General features: G+C 40.6%; 1 protein-coding gene across 1 annotated transcript in view; it reads left to right on the top strand.

Annotated features, from left to right (window-relative positions):
• Positions 1 to 3,691: 3,691 nt before the first annotated feature.
• The window catches only part of LOC136875985 (uncharacterized), a 56,075-nt gene continuing 43,169 nt past the window's right edge, over positions 3,692 to 16,597 (top strand). Inside the window, exons 1-2 of the mRNA XM_068228118.1 lie at positions 3,692 to 3,729; positions 16,217 to 16,453. Coding sequence (XP_068084219.1) covers positions 3,719 to 3,729; positions 16,217 to 16,453 — 248 coding nt within the window. The 5' untranslated portion in view covers positions 3,692 to 3,718. The remainder of the gene's footprint in view (positions 3,730 to 16,216; positions 16,454 to 16,597) is intronic.

Below are 16,597 nucleotides of genomic sequence, written 5' to 3'. Positions count from 1 at the left end.
GGGTGACATAGCAGGTAAAGGTTTCAATGGCAAGGAAGTTAATTCAGAACGGATGTTACTCAGCGATGCACGGCGTTCAGACTCGTTGTCCAATGGGGCAGAGATAGTTTGAGCAGCGATGGTTTTCCTATTTACTTCTCCCTTAGCAGGTTCTTCCTCGCTACCTACATTCACTATGGTGGGTTGATCAGATTTGGGAGGAACTTCCCCAGTTAACAATTGAGTGACCTTACTAGATAATTCGGAAATATTTTCCAGGAGCGTACTAGCTTCCTTCCTCTGAACGTCATTCAGTTTTAGAGACAACAGATCGTTAACCCTATTCGAAAAATGATATAGCCTGCCTTGCACACGCTTAATTTGATTAGGAGACGGATCATTTTCATCAAAAAAACTAACTACAGAAGCTAGCCCAGTAATATTCTCGACGATCGTGGAAAGAGAGTCATCAATTTCTTTCTCTCCCAAATTGGGGATGGAAATAGGCAAATCTAGGGACTCTCTAAGCTTGTTTGTGTCTACTGCAACCGTGCCTCCAGATTGTACATTTCTGATAGTTAATTCATAGATCAACTCCTCTTTGCGCAAATAATTAAGATGGAGAACATCGCGAGGGCCTGGCATGATGACAGAACAATTTTGAAAAAGTCAAAAAATTCCAGCAACTGAGAAAATGTTTAGAGTTCGGATCAAAACAATGTGTAGCCGTCAAAAGGGGCTAAATTGAGACCCATTCAACCACGCTCTGCTACCACTTGTTACCGTGTTTTTGTGGTAGTTAAGCATGAAAGAAGGTGCTGGGTGGTGAATAGGTCTCAAGCTACTAAAGTGAAATTAATTTTAAAATTTAACAGGGTTATATTTTCTTTTCAAAATTAGGTAACAACAAATAGAACAGGTACTTAGTAGCCAAAACACGATTGAAAAAAAATACATTTACAAAGGTACCCCATTTGGGGCTTCAAAAGTCAGAAACATAATTCTTGAGCAATGAGCCCAACCTTACAATGAACACCATACAACAAAGGGGCCGAAAACCCCCAAACATGCCAGAAACATTTGCTTCCCATTACACCCAAAAGCCTCCTTGAGGCAGAAACACAATTTTCAAAAAGGGCAACTTCCCCCTAAAATACAAGCCTATCATAGGCCACTCCGAACTCCACCTTTAAGCTGTCCTCAAAGGACATATACACAGGGGTAAAATACCCAACCTACTGAGGTCTGTTAAATGACAAGAAGGTTAATGCGTGACCTCTAAAATACAATTTGAGAGGAGGCGAACTTGCACTCCCAATACACTTTGCTTAAGACCTACTTGGCACTAGGCCGTTAATACAAGGGCTAATCCCATACTACAGAGGTGACTTAATAGCAATTTACATTATATTACGGAAGAATTGGTTGAGAAAAAATAAGTTCACCTCAAGACGATGTGAGTGGGAGCTCGAGAGGGTTAAGCACTCTCTATCCCGATATGTCGTTTGAAAATAGAATAGATACCAGTTGTTTTTACATTTTAGGAAAAGGTTACATGGTTGAACGCTTGGAACCCGCCCCGAAAGGTAAACTGCTGAGCTAGCAAAGAAAGAAGTTATTAATCGGCCATTACCTTGTTGTTGACCGCCGCCGAAGAAAGAGGCGCTTCCCGCCCCCTGCTATGTACTTAACACACTGAAAGATGGAACAAAAGTGGCCCGGAGACCCAAAAATCAGCAGTTTATAACCTCTCGTGGAAGGTTCTAGGCGTTAGGGGAATGAAAACACCCGCCCACAATTATTTTATTGGCTATGACCCCGCAATCGATACAAGTTGGGGGAAGATACTCCAGATTGGTCAGAAATTAATAGAAGAATTCCGGGATTGGATACATTCATAACAAGGGGAAGAAAGGGGTAAATATTGCCAACTTAAACAAAGACAGAAAGAAATTTAACAAAGAACAAACTCTTGAAATTAAATTTTCTCCAACAAAATAGTTCTTTGACTCCGCACTAGGTTGCACTATTGTAGATCTTCAGTAGTGTCCTCTAGAAGAGAAAGTTCACACTTCTTACTTCAAGCGAAACAAAAACACATCAAAAATGACACAGTTCTAAAACTCCAAAATTTACAGGTAGTGACATCTTCTGAGAAGGTAGAAAATTAATACCGTCAATAAAGTTCAGACTTCCTCCAGCAGAGGAGTTTCAACAGGCGCACATTTTAAATTAGCGGAGTGGAGGTGTACCGCCCGGTACAATTATTATTATTATTATCGTGTAGCCTCTGTGGCTCAGGCGGCAGCGTGTCGGCCTCTCACCGCTATGTTCCGTGGTTCATATCCCGGTCACTCCAAGTGAGATTTGTGCTGGACGAAACGGAGGCTGGACAGGATTTTCTCCGGGTACTCCGGGTTTACCTGTCATCTTTAATTCCAGAAACACTCTCCATTATCATTTCATTTCATCTGTTAGTCATTAACCATTGCCCCAGAGGAGTGCGACAGGCCTCGACAGCCGGTACAATTCCTAACTTCGCCGCAAGATTGGGGCTTCATTCATTCCATCCCTGAGCCGGTCAATGACTGGAAAACAGGTTGTAGGTTTGTTATCGCAATCGTCGAAATAGGTGGCTCAGACTGCTAAGGCACTGGCTTTCTGAATCCAACTTAATTAACAGGTTCTCAAATCCCCTTGAGTCAGATGGTATTTAATGGTGATATAATGGGAACAGAGTTACAAGGGACGTTGTTCCTAAGTGAATTCAGTAGGTCGATGTCTCTAAAAGTCGCAAGAGAAGCTGAGAAACATTGATCCTATAGCATTATTGTAGCTTCATCACCTGTGCTCCAAGTTACAGTGTTGACAAGGAGTTGGGCTTCAAAAGCGTGCTGGTCGTTAACGAGGAACATTATCGTCACTCATTCTCGATAAATTCATCCATGTTACTTCCAACTTACTCGCTCGTGGTGTGGGTTACTGTGGTTGCTTCCTAGTTCGTGAGTGTCAGCATACAACATTCTGAGTCGTGGTCTTCCTTGGATTCAGCCCTATGTCTCTACACCTTTCATTGAGTCTGTGACATCCTACATCAGGCGCGCTCAAAATGTCGTTTAAAAATGACGATGACGATGAGGAAAAGGAGAATGGCCTGTTATGGACACATTAAAAGGATAAATCAAGAGACAAAATACTCCTCCTACTAGAGGAGAAGTGGAAAAAACAGCCTGGGTCGCTTACACAGGTGCACAATGAACTACCAGAAGTGACTGTCAAGAAGGAAGAGATACGGAACAGGACGACATTCAGGAAATACTTTGTGGGAGTAGGGGATGCACCCGAAAAGCCACGGGCCAAGCTACGGAACATATCGGCGAAAGAACGAGAAAGGAGACGAATGTGCAAAGAGAAGGTATTAGTCTGCGTGGCAGAATGGCAGATGGATTTTGTACGCGTGGCCCACAGTTTGCCGTATCGATAAATGAGTGAATAAAAAATCTCCCTCTTTCTTCATTTGTAACACAGAACTGCTAACAAACAATCGACCGCTCATATCATAAAGTCTGTAGATAACGTCCTCGCTCGACAACCACAGCCGGTTGTGGCGGAGACCACTTCCTTCCTCGGGCCGATGATTAAGATGTTAGGTCCCTTTAAACAACAACCATCATCATTATCATCATCACTCTTCCTTCCTCAGAGCTACCGACACCGTAGAGTGTTACACACCAGCAATATGCTACAGAGGTAAGTTCATACATTTCTTTTCTTTCTTGCGAACGAGTGGTTCAGTTAAGACTGTCTAATGAATTAAGAACGTACCCTGTTAACCGAAGTTGCTAATGATTTTTGTAGAAAAATCTACTTGCTGTAGTACGCGTTACATTCTATTCACATCGAAATGATAAGCATAGCCACTGCAATAAACCACGTTAACATAAACGTGAATACGATTATAGTATTACATAAAATGATGAAGCTCTCAGAACGTGGATATAAACAACTGCGGACAAGTTTTTCTTGGTATAAAATACTCAATTTCTTGTCAAAGGACACAATATTGATTTTTATATAGTCTCAGAGGCCGTGATTGTGAGACTGCTCACAGGCAAAGCCCATGATAAGTTGAACTGCAGTCAACATACGCTTTCCGATTGAGCGATGTTTTCACAAACATGGAAGTTTGGAATTTGTGACTTATATAACAATAACAAGGTGTTCCATAGGTCGCGAGATACTAACATGCAACCAACTCACGTTTGTCAGTAGGTTCAGCCACCACCACGGAGAAGAGCAGGCCCAGCACAAAGTGTGATGACGTAATGAAGGACAGGGCTTGCTGTATCCTATGACCTCACAATCAAACTTATCTCAATATAAATTAACTGGCCCCATGCTCAAGTTCGAGGGTTCGACCCCCGGCTAAAGTAGGTTAGTGGTCAGATTCTAAGCTTAAGTTAGTGGGTTGGATTCTTGTTGGGTTTAGGTAATTCTGTTACAGGAGGGGAGGGTGGCTAGAGTGTAACAACTCTAAGGTATAATGCGATAGCTCTGTGCACAATGCAGTAGGGTAGTGGTCTACGGGCTAGTGGATGAGATGGCATGGTGCAGGTCTGGGCATCTCATTGTGAGAGGGTGAAACCCAGAGCCAGCACGAAGCCTACTTCTATCAAATAGCACAAACCTAATTTAAACCAAATACCCTAACATCAATACACAACTGATTCCAAGCTAATAACACAGCAAACACATGCGTTAATCCTAAACATACTTAAATGATCACCGTTTGGGCATTATGAACGTTTATCTACAAAGAAATTATATGCGAGGCTGAACTGTTCCTCTCTCTCATGCTGAAAGAAACCTCTGTTCAAATTTATTTGTTACATTGCGACCTCACGGCTCCTTCATCCTGGAGTGGTCACATGGACTTAACCCAACATTTCGCTAGCGTCGTCCTGGACTGTTGGTCCTCGGTTCAGTTCTATGGTATGGTTCATCGTGTTGCCGTCTGCTTGAGTGCCTGGTTTGTGGGAAGTTCTCGTGCTTAATCAGTTCTAGTTGTCACAGATCCCCGTACCGACAATAACTGCAATTTTACGCACACAATTAAAGTCCTAGTTCAGCATATCGTAGTTTAGGATTGAAGAAACTATAGAACATCTCTCCTATCCGGGCTTATAGTTCGTTCCGTAGGGCTTATAATCATAGGTAGAAAGTATTTATTATAAATTGAGGCTCAAATCTGAGCACTGATTTCTTGATCAAAGTTTATTAAAATATTTCTTCATAGCTCTGTGTATTTGCTATTGCTCCAGGCTACGGATGGTAACAACTGACCAACACTATCTACTATAACTCTGGCTTTGTGTTATTGCTACAAGCTAACGACGCACTCTATATCACCGTTTTCCAATGCACCCCGCGTCTTTTCTCAATCCCCTCTTATACGTTCTCGAAAGAGACGCCACGCTCGAGGAACAACAAAGATACAGAACTCCTTCTTTGTGAAAACTAAACCTTGGTTCCGATTATCCCGCGCATATAATATGAAGAAAGGCAATTACACTTAGAGCAACGGATTATCTCGAGACACTCAGTAAATTACTTCACAATTTTCTATTATTTTATCATTTGCAGACATTTGCTCACATGAGTAATTTTCACCATATTTTCATACCCTGCCTGGCCTGTTTCATCCCGCGTTTCTTCTAGTAAGTGTGGTATCTACGAATCCCCAGACAGCATCGAGTCGTTCTGTCTGTTTTCCCTGGCTTCTTCGCTCTCACATACGCCACACCCAAACTAGCTCGCTTTGCCCACTTCGAGCTCCAAGCTTCCTTGCGCAGCTTTTCAGGTTCGAATCCCGGTACATCGTTCATGATACGTTAAATAATAGCTCTGCCGCCATGAAACGATACGGATCATTATGCATAGGGAGACGAGATGACCTAGTGAGTGGTAATGAGAGTACAAGATAAGAAAGTCACATAAGGACGATATAATGTTATTAGTGGTAAACTGTAGAAGTATTGTAAGCAATAGAATATAATTAATTTACCAAATATTGTAATAGGAGTAATTTTCTCCCAGTATGTTTATCGTAGAGACAGAATAGACTTGAACGAGGGCGAGTATTCAATCTGGTGGTAGAAGAATTTGTAAGCTATGGAAAATTTAAGAATGTGAACCATGAGATTTTAGATGTAAGATTACAGGCAACTTGATGTTTCTTGAGTATACAGACCTGTAAAGGGTGATGATGATGATGATGATGATGATGCAATTATATTTTGAAAATATAAGCAGCTATGTGGTACGTGATATGGAAAGGAAAGTGCTTGTATTAGGTGATTTAAATTTACCGAACGTTAACAGGGACGAATGATAGAACAAATGGTAAATACGTTAATCTCGGAAGGACAGGCGGATGAGGAAATGATGGAAGAACATTCTATACGTGGTGTCGATCAAACCAGATGTGCTCTGTTATGATAGTGAAGTGGTAGATGCTATAACGGATCACGAGGCTGTCTTCGTCGTAGTTAAAAATAAATGTGGTGGAAAGGTAGTCTAGCACAGCTGTGAGCTTCCATTCGGGAGATAGTGGGTTCGAATCCTACCGTCGACAGCCCTGAAGATAGATTTCCCTCAACTGGTATCATACGTCTGTGAGACGGCCGAAATTTTTCCCAAGGCCATCCCCTCTCCTATCCTCAGCCTACTGCTTTCTTCCTTTGTGTACCTCTCAGTTGGAGTGTTGTTTTCCTGCAGGGAAGGTGATGTACCACTCGCTTTGTTTCACCTTGAATAAGTGAGTATTAAACTTATCGCGCCGTCTGACAGACGTATGATACCAGTTCCGTGACAATTGTTCGCGAATGACGTTATTCAGTATTGAGTGTTTGTTGAGATAATGGCTAGGCTTGATTTTATGAAGACACTTGCCAAGTCACTGGTATATCCTCAAATGCATCGGAAGCTTACTGAGGTGGAGAAAATTCCACGTGAACTGACATTCTGGATGAGGAGGATTCATCAGATTGATGACGAACAAGAGGAACCTGAATTCTTCGAGGTTCGTAAAACGTGCTACATTTGCGATCCTCAACTGAAAAGAAGAACGAAGTACCAGTGCCAGAAGTGAGGAAAACCGATCTGCTTGGAGTGCGCCAAAAAAAAAAAAAAAGAGAGAGAAAAATAATAAAGTAACATATCCTGTGATAAGGAAAATTGTGCTTTCTAACAAACAGTGACTTTGAACCTTAAAATTTAAATTTATGTTTTGAGCTTTCCAGTAATTTTATGTTTTATTTGTTTGGATGGTCTTTGTATAATACTGTTATATCAGCGAAATAATCGTAATAATCATAATTTCTAGTTTTTTAAGAAAAGCAGAAGCGTCCACATTTTTGGAGCATCATTCTAATGTTTTATTATTTTTTTCTGGGTTTGTAATTTTTTTCATCTACTGTTTGCACTGACATATTTGCAAACATATATTTAAAGGAATTAAGTTGAATAAATAACAAAAAATTAAGAACAAATGTTTTAATTTAAAAGTAAATATCTGGAGTCTGACAGACGTATGATATCAGTTACGTTAGAAACGTAGATGATACCAGTTGAGGGATTTGCACTTTCACAATAGGCAAATGGTGGGGATGTACCTTAATTAAGGTCATGGTGGCCGCTACTTTCTCACTCATCGTCACCGAAAATATTCGATGTGTTAGTGCGACAAGTAGCAAGAAGCCGTCATTATCAGTGGAGAATGTAATCGGCTTATGGGATGGGTGAGAGTGAAAACACTTCACTATAACAGAGAAATACAGGCACTAAGGAGGAGCGCTTATGGAAGTATGGAGACGTTAACGAACTTATGAAAAAGTTGAATTTAGCGAAGAAGTCAGCTAAAGATAACATGATGACGAGTTTGTAATATGAAAACATGAAACGGAATGTACAGGCATTTCAGAACAGAAACGGGTTGCAGGAGCGACATTCCTTGGAGTATAAAAGACCAAAGGGTGTGTATACATGAGGATTTACGGAAGAAAGAAATAATTTAGTCAGCAGTATGTAAAGATATTTGGATATAAAGGTAATGTCCAGGTAGAGGAAATGACAAATACCGGTGAAATATTGAAATTCTAACTTGATAATAAAGATATTTGCAACAAAATATAACAGTTGGAAACCAGAAAAGCAGCTGGGATGGATAAGATTTCCTGATATATTACAAAGGCCGTGGGTATATCTAAAAACCACTTATTCGATGACCGTCTGTAAGAAGGAGCTGTAACAATTGAATTCAGAATTGCAGTTGTAGCCGCAGTGTACAAAGGAAAGAGATATACAGCAAGCAGATAGACATCATGTAGGCTTTTGGGCTTATGCCGTGTCATGAAAACAAGGTGAAACTCTTTGTGTTTCGCAGAGAACTTTGCGCCGCGTTTTCAGAACAATATCTCGAATGTTCACGAGGAAGACCTCTACCGCAGCTTCCGTGGTTCAAATCCCGGTCACTCCATGTGATATTTGTGCTGGAGAAAGCAGAGGCAGGGCAGGATTTTCTCCCGGTACTCCGGTTTCTCGGTCATATGTCATTCCAGCAATACTTTCCAATATCATTTTATTTCATCTGTCATTCATTAATCATTTTCCCAGAGGAGTGCGTTAGGCTTCGGCAGCCGGTGCAATTCCTATCCTCGCCGATAGACGGTGCTTCATTCCATTCCTGAACCGGTCAAATGACTGGAAACAGGCTGTGGACTTTCAGTTTCAACCGTGTGTCGCTCTAAGTGGTATACTCTTTCGTCACCAGATGGCTCCCTTTATGCTGGCACAGCGCTAGCGTTCCAGGCGGGAGATAACGACACCATTAAGCTCCAATTAAGATCTTCCATCACACCTTGTGTGCCTGAGAAATAACAGATAGGTCATCAGACGTATCAGGGAGGAATGTGGTAGAAGAAATAAGTAGAAAACAATAAATAAAATAAAAATAAAATAAGGAGCAACGAAAGACACCCAGAATAGAATAAAACAGAGCTGAAGAATGCAAAGAAAGTGCGTGTGGAGAAACCGGAAAGATGATTAATCATGCAAAACGGTGTGGGAAGGTGCGAGGGGTACATAATCGCTGTATACACGTTATGAAATTATCACAGTTAATACATAGTCTGGAATTATTATTATTATTATTATTATTATTATTATTATTATTATTATTATTATTATTATTATTATTATTATTATTTGCTTTATGTAGCACCGACACAGATAGGTCTTATGGCGACGATGGGACAGGAGAGGCTCAAGAGTGGGAAGGAAGCGGCCGTGGCCTTAATTAAGGTACAGCCCCAGCATTTGCCTGGTGTGAAAATGGGAAACCACGGTAAACCATCTTCAGGGCTGCCGACAGTGGGGTTCGAGCCCACGATCTCCCGAATACTGGATACTGGCCGCATTTAAGCGACTACAGCTATCGAGCTCGGTATTATTATTATTATTATTATTATTACTATTATTATTATTTGCTTTATGTAGCACCGGCACAGATAGGTCTTATGGCGACGATGGGACAGGAGAGGCTCAAGAGTGGGAAGGAATCGGCCGTGGCCTTAATTAAGGTACAGTTCCAGCATTTGCCTGGTGTGAAAATGGGAAACCACGGAAAACCATCTTCAGGGCTGCCGACAGTGGGGTTCGAGCCCACTATCTCCCGGATACAAGCTTACAGCTGCGAGCCCCTAACCTCACAGACAACCCGCCCAGTAGCTTGGAATGAACCATCTGATGATGAGAAAACACCGAAACAAAATTGCAATTGTGAAAGGGCAGGGAAGAAAACTACCTATGTAAGTCCTTAATGGCTGGCAACCACGTATTGCTTAATTGATAGCCAGTGTCTCTGTTGAACTTGTTAGGACTTTTACGTATTTCCACAGCTTCCCGTATAATCCTAGACTTGGAGTGTTTAGCGTGGGTAAGAGCTCGAACATCTTGGAATACGACATCATGAGCCGACGATAGGTGCGCTCAGCTATTGCTGACTTGTCTGGCTGGCTTAGACAGATAATTATTTCGGGTTCATCCATACAAATACCAACTGACCGGAATGTGTGGCCAATGTATACCTTGCCACATGTACGGAGAATTTTGTACATCCCACAGTGTAATAGTTGGGACAATTTGTCCTTGCTTTTACCTGAACTCTGAACAATTTTAGTGACGTGCCAATCACGGTTTTAATATCGTGCTTGCGGAGGACCGTGGCAATTCGATCTGTGGTATTGTGAATGCAAGGCAGGCAGGCAGTTCCCTTCACAACTTCATTCTGTGAGATTTGCTTACTTGTCCATCAGGCATGCAGGGCTCTATGATTGTGTACATCGTTTTTACCATTACCCGTAAACGTGAATTTGAGTGTGTACATCTCCTCTTGAATATTTGATGGCTCACAAATTCGTGTCGCTCTCGTGGTGATTGTCGTGCCCTGTTTTCGTGCTGGATGGGGGTGAGAGTCTGCATAGAGATAGCGCTTTGTGTGGGTAGGCTTACGACAGACGGTATGTACTAACGAACCGTACGGTTTCCTTCTTACTAGAACATCCAAGAAAGGAAGGCATTCGTCCGACTTCATCTTCATAGTGAATTTATTGGAGGATGTTGCTAATTTAGGTGGTTTAGAAATAGATGAATTTTCTCAGGAATTCTGTCCATACCACAAATGTGTCTTCAACATACCTCCACCAAATCATTGGTGTGCAGGCGCCGAAGCAATAGCGAGAGTGGACATCCCATAGCTACCCTATAGTCATATGGCATAAGCCCAATGCCTATACCATATGTACAAGTACGGGCCGGGAATGCATCAATGTTAACAAAAGGAGATAATTACAAACCAGTCCGCTTGAAGTGTGTCATTACGTAAGCGTACAGAAATCATTTTGCCTGATTACATTAGACACGTTTGCGAAATTACTGATTGATTTCATAGATGGCAGTTCGGGTTTAGAAAATGTTATTCCGCTGAAGATCAAGTTGTAAGATTTCAGCAAGATATATCTGATATTTTATATTCAGGACGTTAAAATGAACTGTATAGCTATTGACTAATCCAAGGCCTTTGACAGGGTAGATCATGATAGTTTAGTGAAGAAAATGAGGAAAATAGGTAGAGACAAAAGGAAGTGAAGATAGAACTCAGATCTCTTGAGTGGGTGAAGAGTTACCTGACCTTGTAATGATGAAGAGGGGTTTGGCAGGGAAATGTCATTGGACCATTGTGTTTTCTTATGTGTGTATATGATGTGATTAAGGCAGTGGAATCATAGATAAGGATTTTTTACGGATTATGTAGTACTGTATCGAGTAATGAATAAGCTATAGGATTGTGAGTGACTGAAAAATATTCTCGCAACATTTGTGAGGTGGAGAGCAGAAAATAATATGATGGGTAACGGGGTTAAAAATCAAGTTGTAAGTTTAACAAAGAGGAGAAGTCCTCTCAGTTTTATGTACTGTGTTGGTGGGATGACGGTAACACATGGGCATCACTGCAAGTCCCTAGGGAAGGTATTCAATGGGGTAATAACACAAGCCGGATTGACAATAAGGGATGTAGATCTCTTCAGGTATTCAGTGTATTTAGGAGTTGAAGTAAGAATACAAAGGAGAGAGAGTATAAGTTTCTGGTAATACCACAACTAGACTATGGTTGCAGTGGATGGGACACTTACCAATACTACCGGTACTTGATGCCAGAAAAGGTCGAAATTAAAGCTGCAAAATTTGATTGTGAGTGATTTACGGCACATGAGAAGTGTTACGAAAATATTGAAAACTTAGGGCGTGGAATACTTACGAGGAAGGAGACTAAGCGGTATGAGCCGAGCTCTCAGTGGAGAGAATCTTGAATGACATTAGAAAACGAAGAATTTGAAGAATAGGAAAGATCATAAAATGAAATGAAGGTTAGAACTGAAGAGGACAAATTGGGGCCAATATTCATTTATATGAAGAATTAAGGACTAAAATAATGTATCAGTTGAAATGTTTGATAAACGTCCAACTTCTTTAAAATCATCTCAGAATGGACTGGGTAAAGAAGTGCTAGGGAATCTGCCGCCTGGTTGACAGCCGTAAATGCAGATGCATTGTGATTGATTGATTGATTGGTTGATTGATTGATTGTTTGATTGCTTGCTTGCTTGCTTGCTTGCTTGCTTGCTTGCTTGCTTGCTTGCTTGATTGATTGATTGATTGATTGATTGATTGATTGATTGATTGATTGATTGATTGATTGATTGATTGATTGATTGATTGATTGATTGATTGATTGATTGATTGATTGATTGATTGATTGATTGATCGATTGCAGTTTCCGGACCAGCACTGTGGTTCACCAGTCGGATGATTAAGCAAGTGTCAAACTAAGTTGTCTTTTCTCCTGTTTACGGTTCTAACGAATGTGAATGCCACATTTTGAGAACGTTCCTGTCCGTGACTCTGTCAGTCCAAGGCTTTCTTACGAGCTAAGGCCAGCACCACATTTCAAGTTTCTGCATCTCCGCTCTTCGCTGGTAATCCTCTGTGTAATCCGGGCGTTTACTTCGCTCGTACTTTTTATCAGAAGTGGTCATACTTACATTTTCTAATTCCTTTACTTAATTTAACTATACCATTCATCAATATCATCATCCCTTGTAGACGTCATGATCCTACTCTTCAGTTTATTTAGTCTCTCTCTCTCACTCTTCGCAATTGTTTCATGTGATTTAGAGCATTTTCGGTGGGTTTTTTTTTCAGTTTTAGTTATCAGGGCTGTATCATCATTTCGTACTACAGAGTTCACCATTATTGTTAGAAGCTGAAAATTCCTTTATGGCTTTTGCTGTATAGGTGTTAAATAATACCGGTGATAATCCACAGTCTTTGTCTTACGCTGTTTCCAATGTTTCCTTTCACTCTTTGCTTGTCCATTCCAGGACCTTCAGAGTTGAGGAGAAAGATGCTGAAGAGATAACTATGCAGGGTAGCCATGATCTACTCAGTATGTAGCTGACCCCTTTTTTAAAATTTATTCTGGTCTTCGCCGATTTCAATCGACTCACTAACCTACCTTACACGGGGACTCAAACCCTCGAACTTGAACAATGAAAGAATGTGACTTTAGGTTAGAACTGTTTGATTAAGTTAGGTTAGGTATTGACGTCATGGGATACAGTAATTTCTCAGTAAGTCGTCACACTATGTGCCGACCGAACTGTTGTCAGATACTTGAAATCAAATATACCTTACCTTACCTATGGCGCGACGGCCCGTTTTCGGGTCATGGTCTCCCCAGTTGCTCTCCGCCAAACTTGTCGATCTCGTGCAGCTACTCTCCAATTCCGGATCTTGAGGATATGTGCTGCGTCCTGATGTACACCATCTTCCCATCTGTTACGTGGCCTTCCCACAGGCCTTCCTCCTCCAAAGTCTCCTAAGAATACCTTCTTTGGGATTCGGTGTTCTTCCATCCTAATTAGATGACCTGCCCATTTAAGTCTCTTCATACGAATGGCATGCGACAGGGGTGCCTTCCCATACAGGGAAAATAGTCCATTGTTATATCTAATTCTCCATTCCCCTTGTACGCATATGGGTCCACAAATTCTCCTCAGGATTTTACTTTGCTTTCTCCACGGCTTTCTTTAGGAGGGTCCACGTATCACTTCCATACATCAATATACTGCGAATGAGGGTTTTGTATAGCATAACTTTTAAGCTCATGTTTATATCTCTTCTTCTGAAAAGTGGTAGTACTGCGAAGTATGCTCTATTGGCAGCTTGAATTCTTGCCTGTTTTTTCACCATTTCCTCATTTCTGTTGCTTAGATGTACACCAAGATATTTAAATTCATCCACCACCTCCCCTTTGGATCTGAAATCAAATATACGGGACTAGTATTGCAAGGTTATACGTTTGAGGATTATAAATTTATTATTATACAGATATCATGAAACAATGTAAGAATCCTACCAGCTAATATTCCATTTCTCTCGTGAGAAATGAACTGCTCATGACGCAGAATACGTGGGCCTGTGTGTGTTCAAAACTTGTCGGGATCAGGTATGATGTGAGTTAGGACGAATAAATGACGTTAACTATGATAGCTGGAAGTGTGAGGGTGAAACCTGACACCTGCGCATAGGTTAACCGTGCTGAGTAGTACCAAGGGGTCTGGTGGAATCTTAACATCTCCATCCAACGGACGACTCACTATCAACAGCGTCATATGTCCTCATTTCTTATGAACGCTGTAGAGGGGTTTGGAAATAAATCCAGGCCTTTGGCGCGCATTTCAGCGATTAGCAAATCGTGTACCACCAGGGTTACTAAACGTGAACGATAATTTGTAAACGACAGTGTTCAATATCTAAGTATCCTCCAATAGTACCGCCATCTACATGTTCTACCATTCCGAGCGACTACTAATAGGTGTAGGATGTGTCTCACTATGTTCTAAGAGAATATCAAATTGCGGTGCGAAGTCACGGTCTTCAAAATTCGTAAATTTCCTTAGACTTTGGAAATAAAAGCTCGTAGCTACTCTTATCATCACATTCGAGTTTTAATATTTAGGCCGAAGCTAAAGTACCTCAATGCTAATGCGAGAGAAAAGACCGGCTCCCAGCAGAATGGTCCGTGTAGTGGCCTCCATTTCGAAGCGACTTGCGTTCAATTCCTGGATAGGTCAGGTATTTTATCAGCGATGGTTTCATACCCTGATTCTGTACTAGGTATTTGTTTTTTGTCCTCTTCATACACAAACACACCACGTCACTCTATACAGTTCTCATATACAATCAGAACACTTCATGCTATAGCGGTCTCCTCATATACAATCACAACACGTCACTCTATATAGTTCTCTTGGTATACCATCAAAACACGTCACTCTATGAAGTTCATATACAATCATAACACTTCTATTCATATACAATCACAGCACATTACTCTATACAATCCTCTTAATATACAACACATCACTATGCATTTCTCTGCATATAAAATCACAACATTTCACTCTATGCAGTTCTTACCATATGCAACCACAACACATCACTCTATACAGTTCTCTTCACATACAATCAAAACACATTACTCTATATATATATATATATAATCACAACACATCACTCTATACTGTTCTCTTCATATATAAATACAACACATCACCCGATTCATTTCTCTGCACATAGAATCACAACACATCATTCTATATAGTTCTTCTGATATACATTCACAACACACCACTCTATACAGTTCTCATATATATACAATCACAACACTTCACGCTATACAGTTCTCCCCATATACAACTTCAACACGTCACTCTCTACAGTTCTCTTAAAATAAAACAAGTGACTGTATAGAATTATCTGCATATACAGTGACAGCACATCACTCTATACAGTTCTCTTCAACTTCATATACAATCACAGCATGTTACTCTATACAGTCCTCTTAATATACAGCACATCACTCTATTGAGTTATCTGCAGATACAATCACAACACATCAGTCTATACATTCCTCTTCATATACAGTCACAACACATAATACTATAGAGTCCTCTTCATATACAATCACAAGACTTCACTCTAAACAGTCCCCTTCATATAAAATCAAAACACGTCAAATTATTTTGTCAAATTCATATACAATGAAAACACGACACTACACAGCTCTCTTCAAATAAAATCACAACACTTCACTCTATACAGTTCTTGTCATATACAATTACAGCATGTTACTCCTTATATTCTTCTTAATATACAGCATTTCACTCTACTCAGTTCTCTGCATATACAATCACAACACTTTACTCTATGCAGTTCCCCTCCTTGACTGTATACAGTTCTGCTCATATACAATCACAACACTTCATTATATACAGTTTTCCTCATATAAAATCACAGCACTTCACTCTATATAGTTGTCTTCATATAAAATCACAACACATCACCCTATACTGTTGTCTTCATATATAAATACAACACATCACCCGATTCATTTCTCTGCACATAGAATCACAACACATCATTCTATATAGTTCTTCTGATATACATTCACAACACACCACTCTATACAGTTCTCATACACAATCACAACACTTCACTCTATATAGTTATTTTCATATAAAATCACAACACGTTGTTTTTCTTATTACTGTTGCAGGTGCTGTACCGCCACGTTGTTGCTGTTGGTGGTAAGCTGTGTCCAGTGTCTAAATGACTGGATAAAGCCATTATGCCACATCCACACTGACGAGGATGACAAGAGATACACAACTCGGGTTACATTAGTTACCTATGCCCAAGGATTCACGTCCCACACCGTCAACGCAGAGGGTACCGTGGTCTCTCGAGTGAATGTCACGTTCGCAGACTTCACGTTTAATCATTACCGCGAACAGTAAGTATCGAGATCTCGAACATGATATTGATTGCTTGTGCCATGTTTATAGGGAGGGCAGATGTAATAGTAACACATTTCTTCACGAAATCTTTAATGAGTAGCAAAATTAAGAAGAAGGGACAGGTTCAGCCTCCCGAGACA

This window comes from Anabrus simplex, chromosome 6, assembly GCF_040414725.1.
Source record: "Anabrus simplex isolate iqAnaSimp1 chromosome 6, ASM4041472v1, whole genome shotgun sequence".
Classification (NCBI taxonomy): domain Eukaryota; kingdom Metazoa; phylum Arthropoda; class Insecta; order Orthoptera; family Tettigoniidae; genus Anabrus; species Anabrus simplex.
The sequence above is the reverse complement of the archived record's forward strand: the minus strand, read 5'-3'. Positions and strand labels throughout refer to the sequence as shown.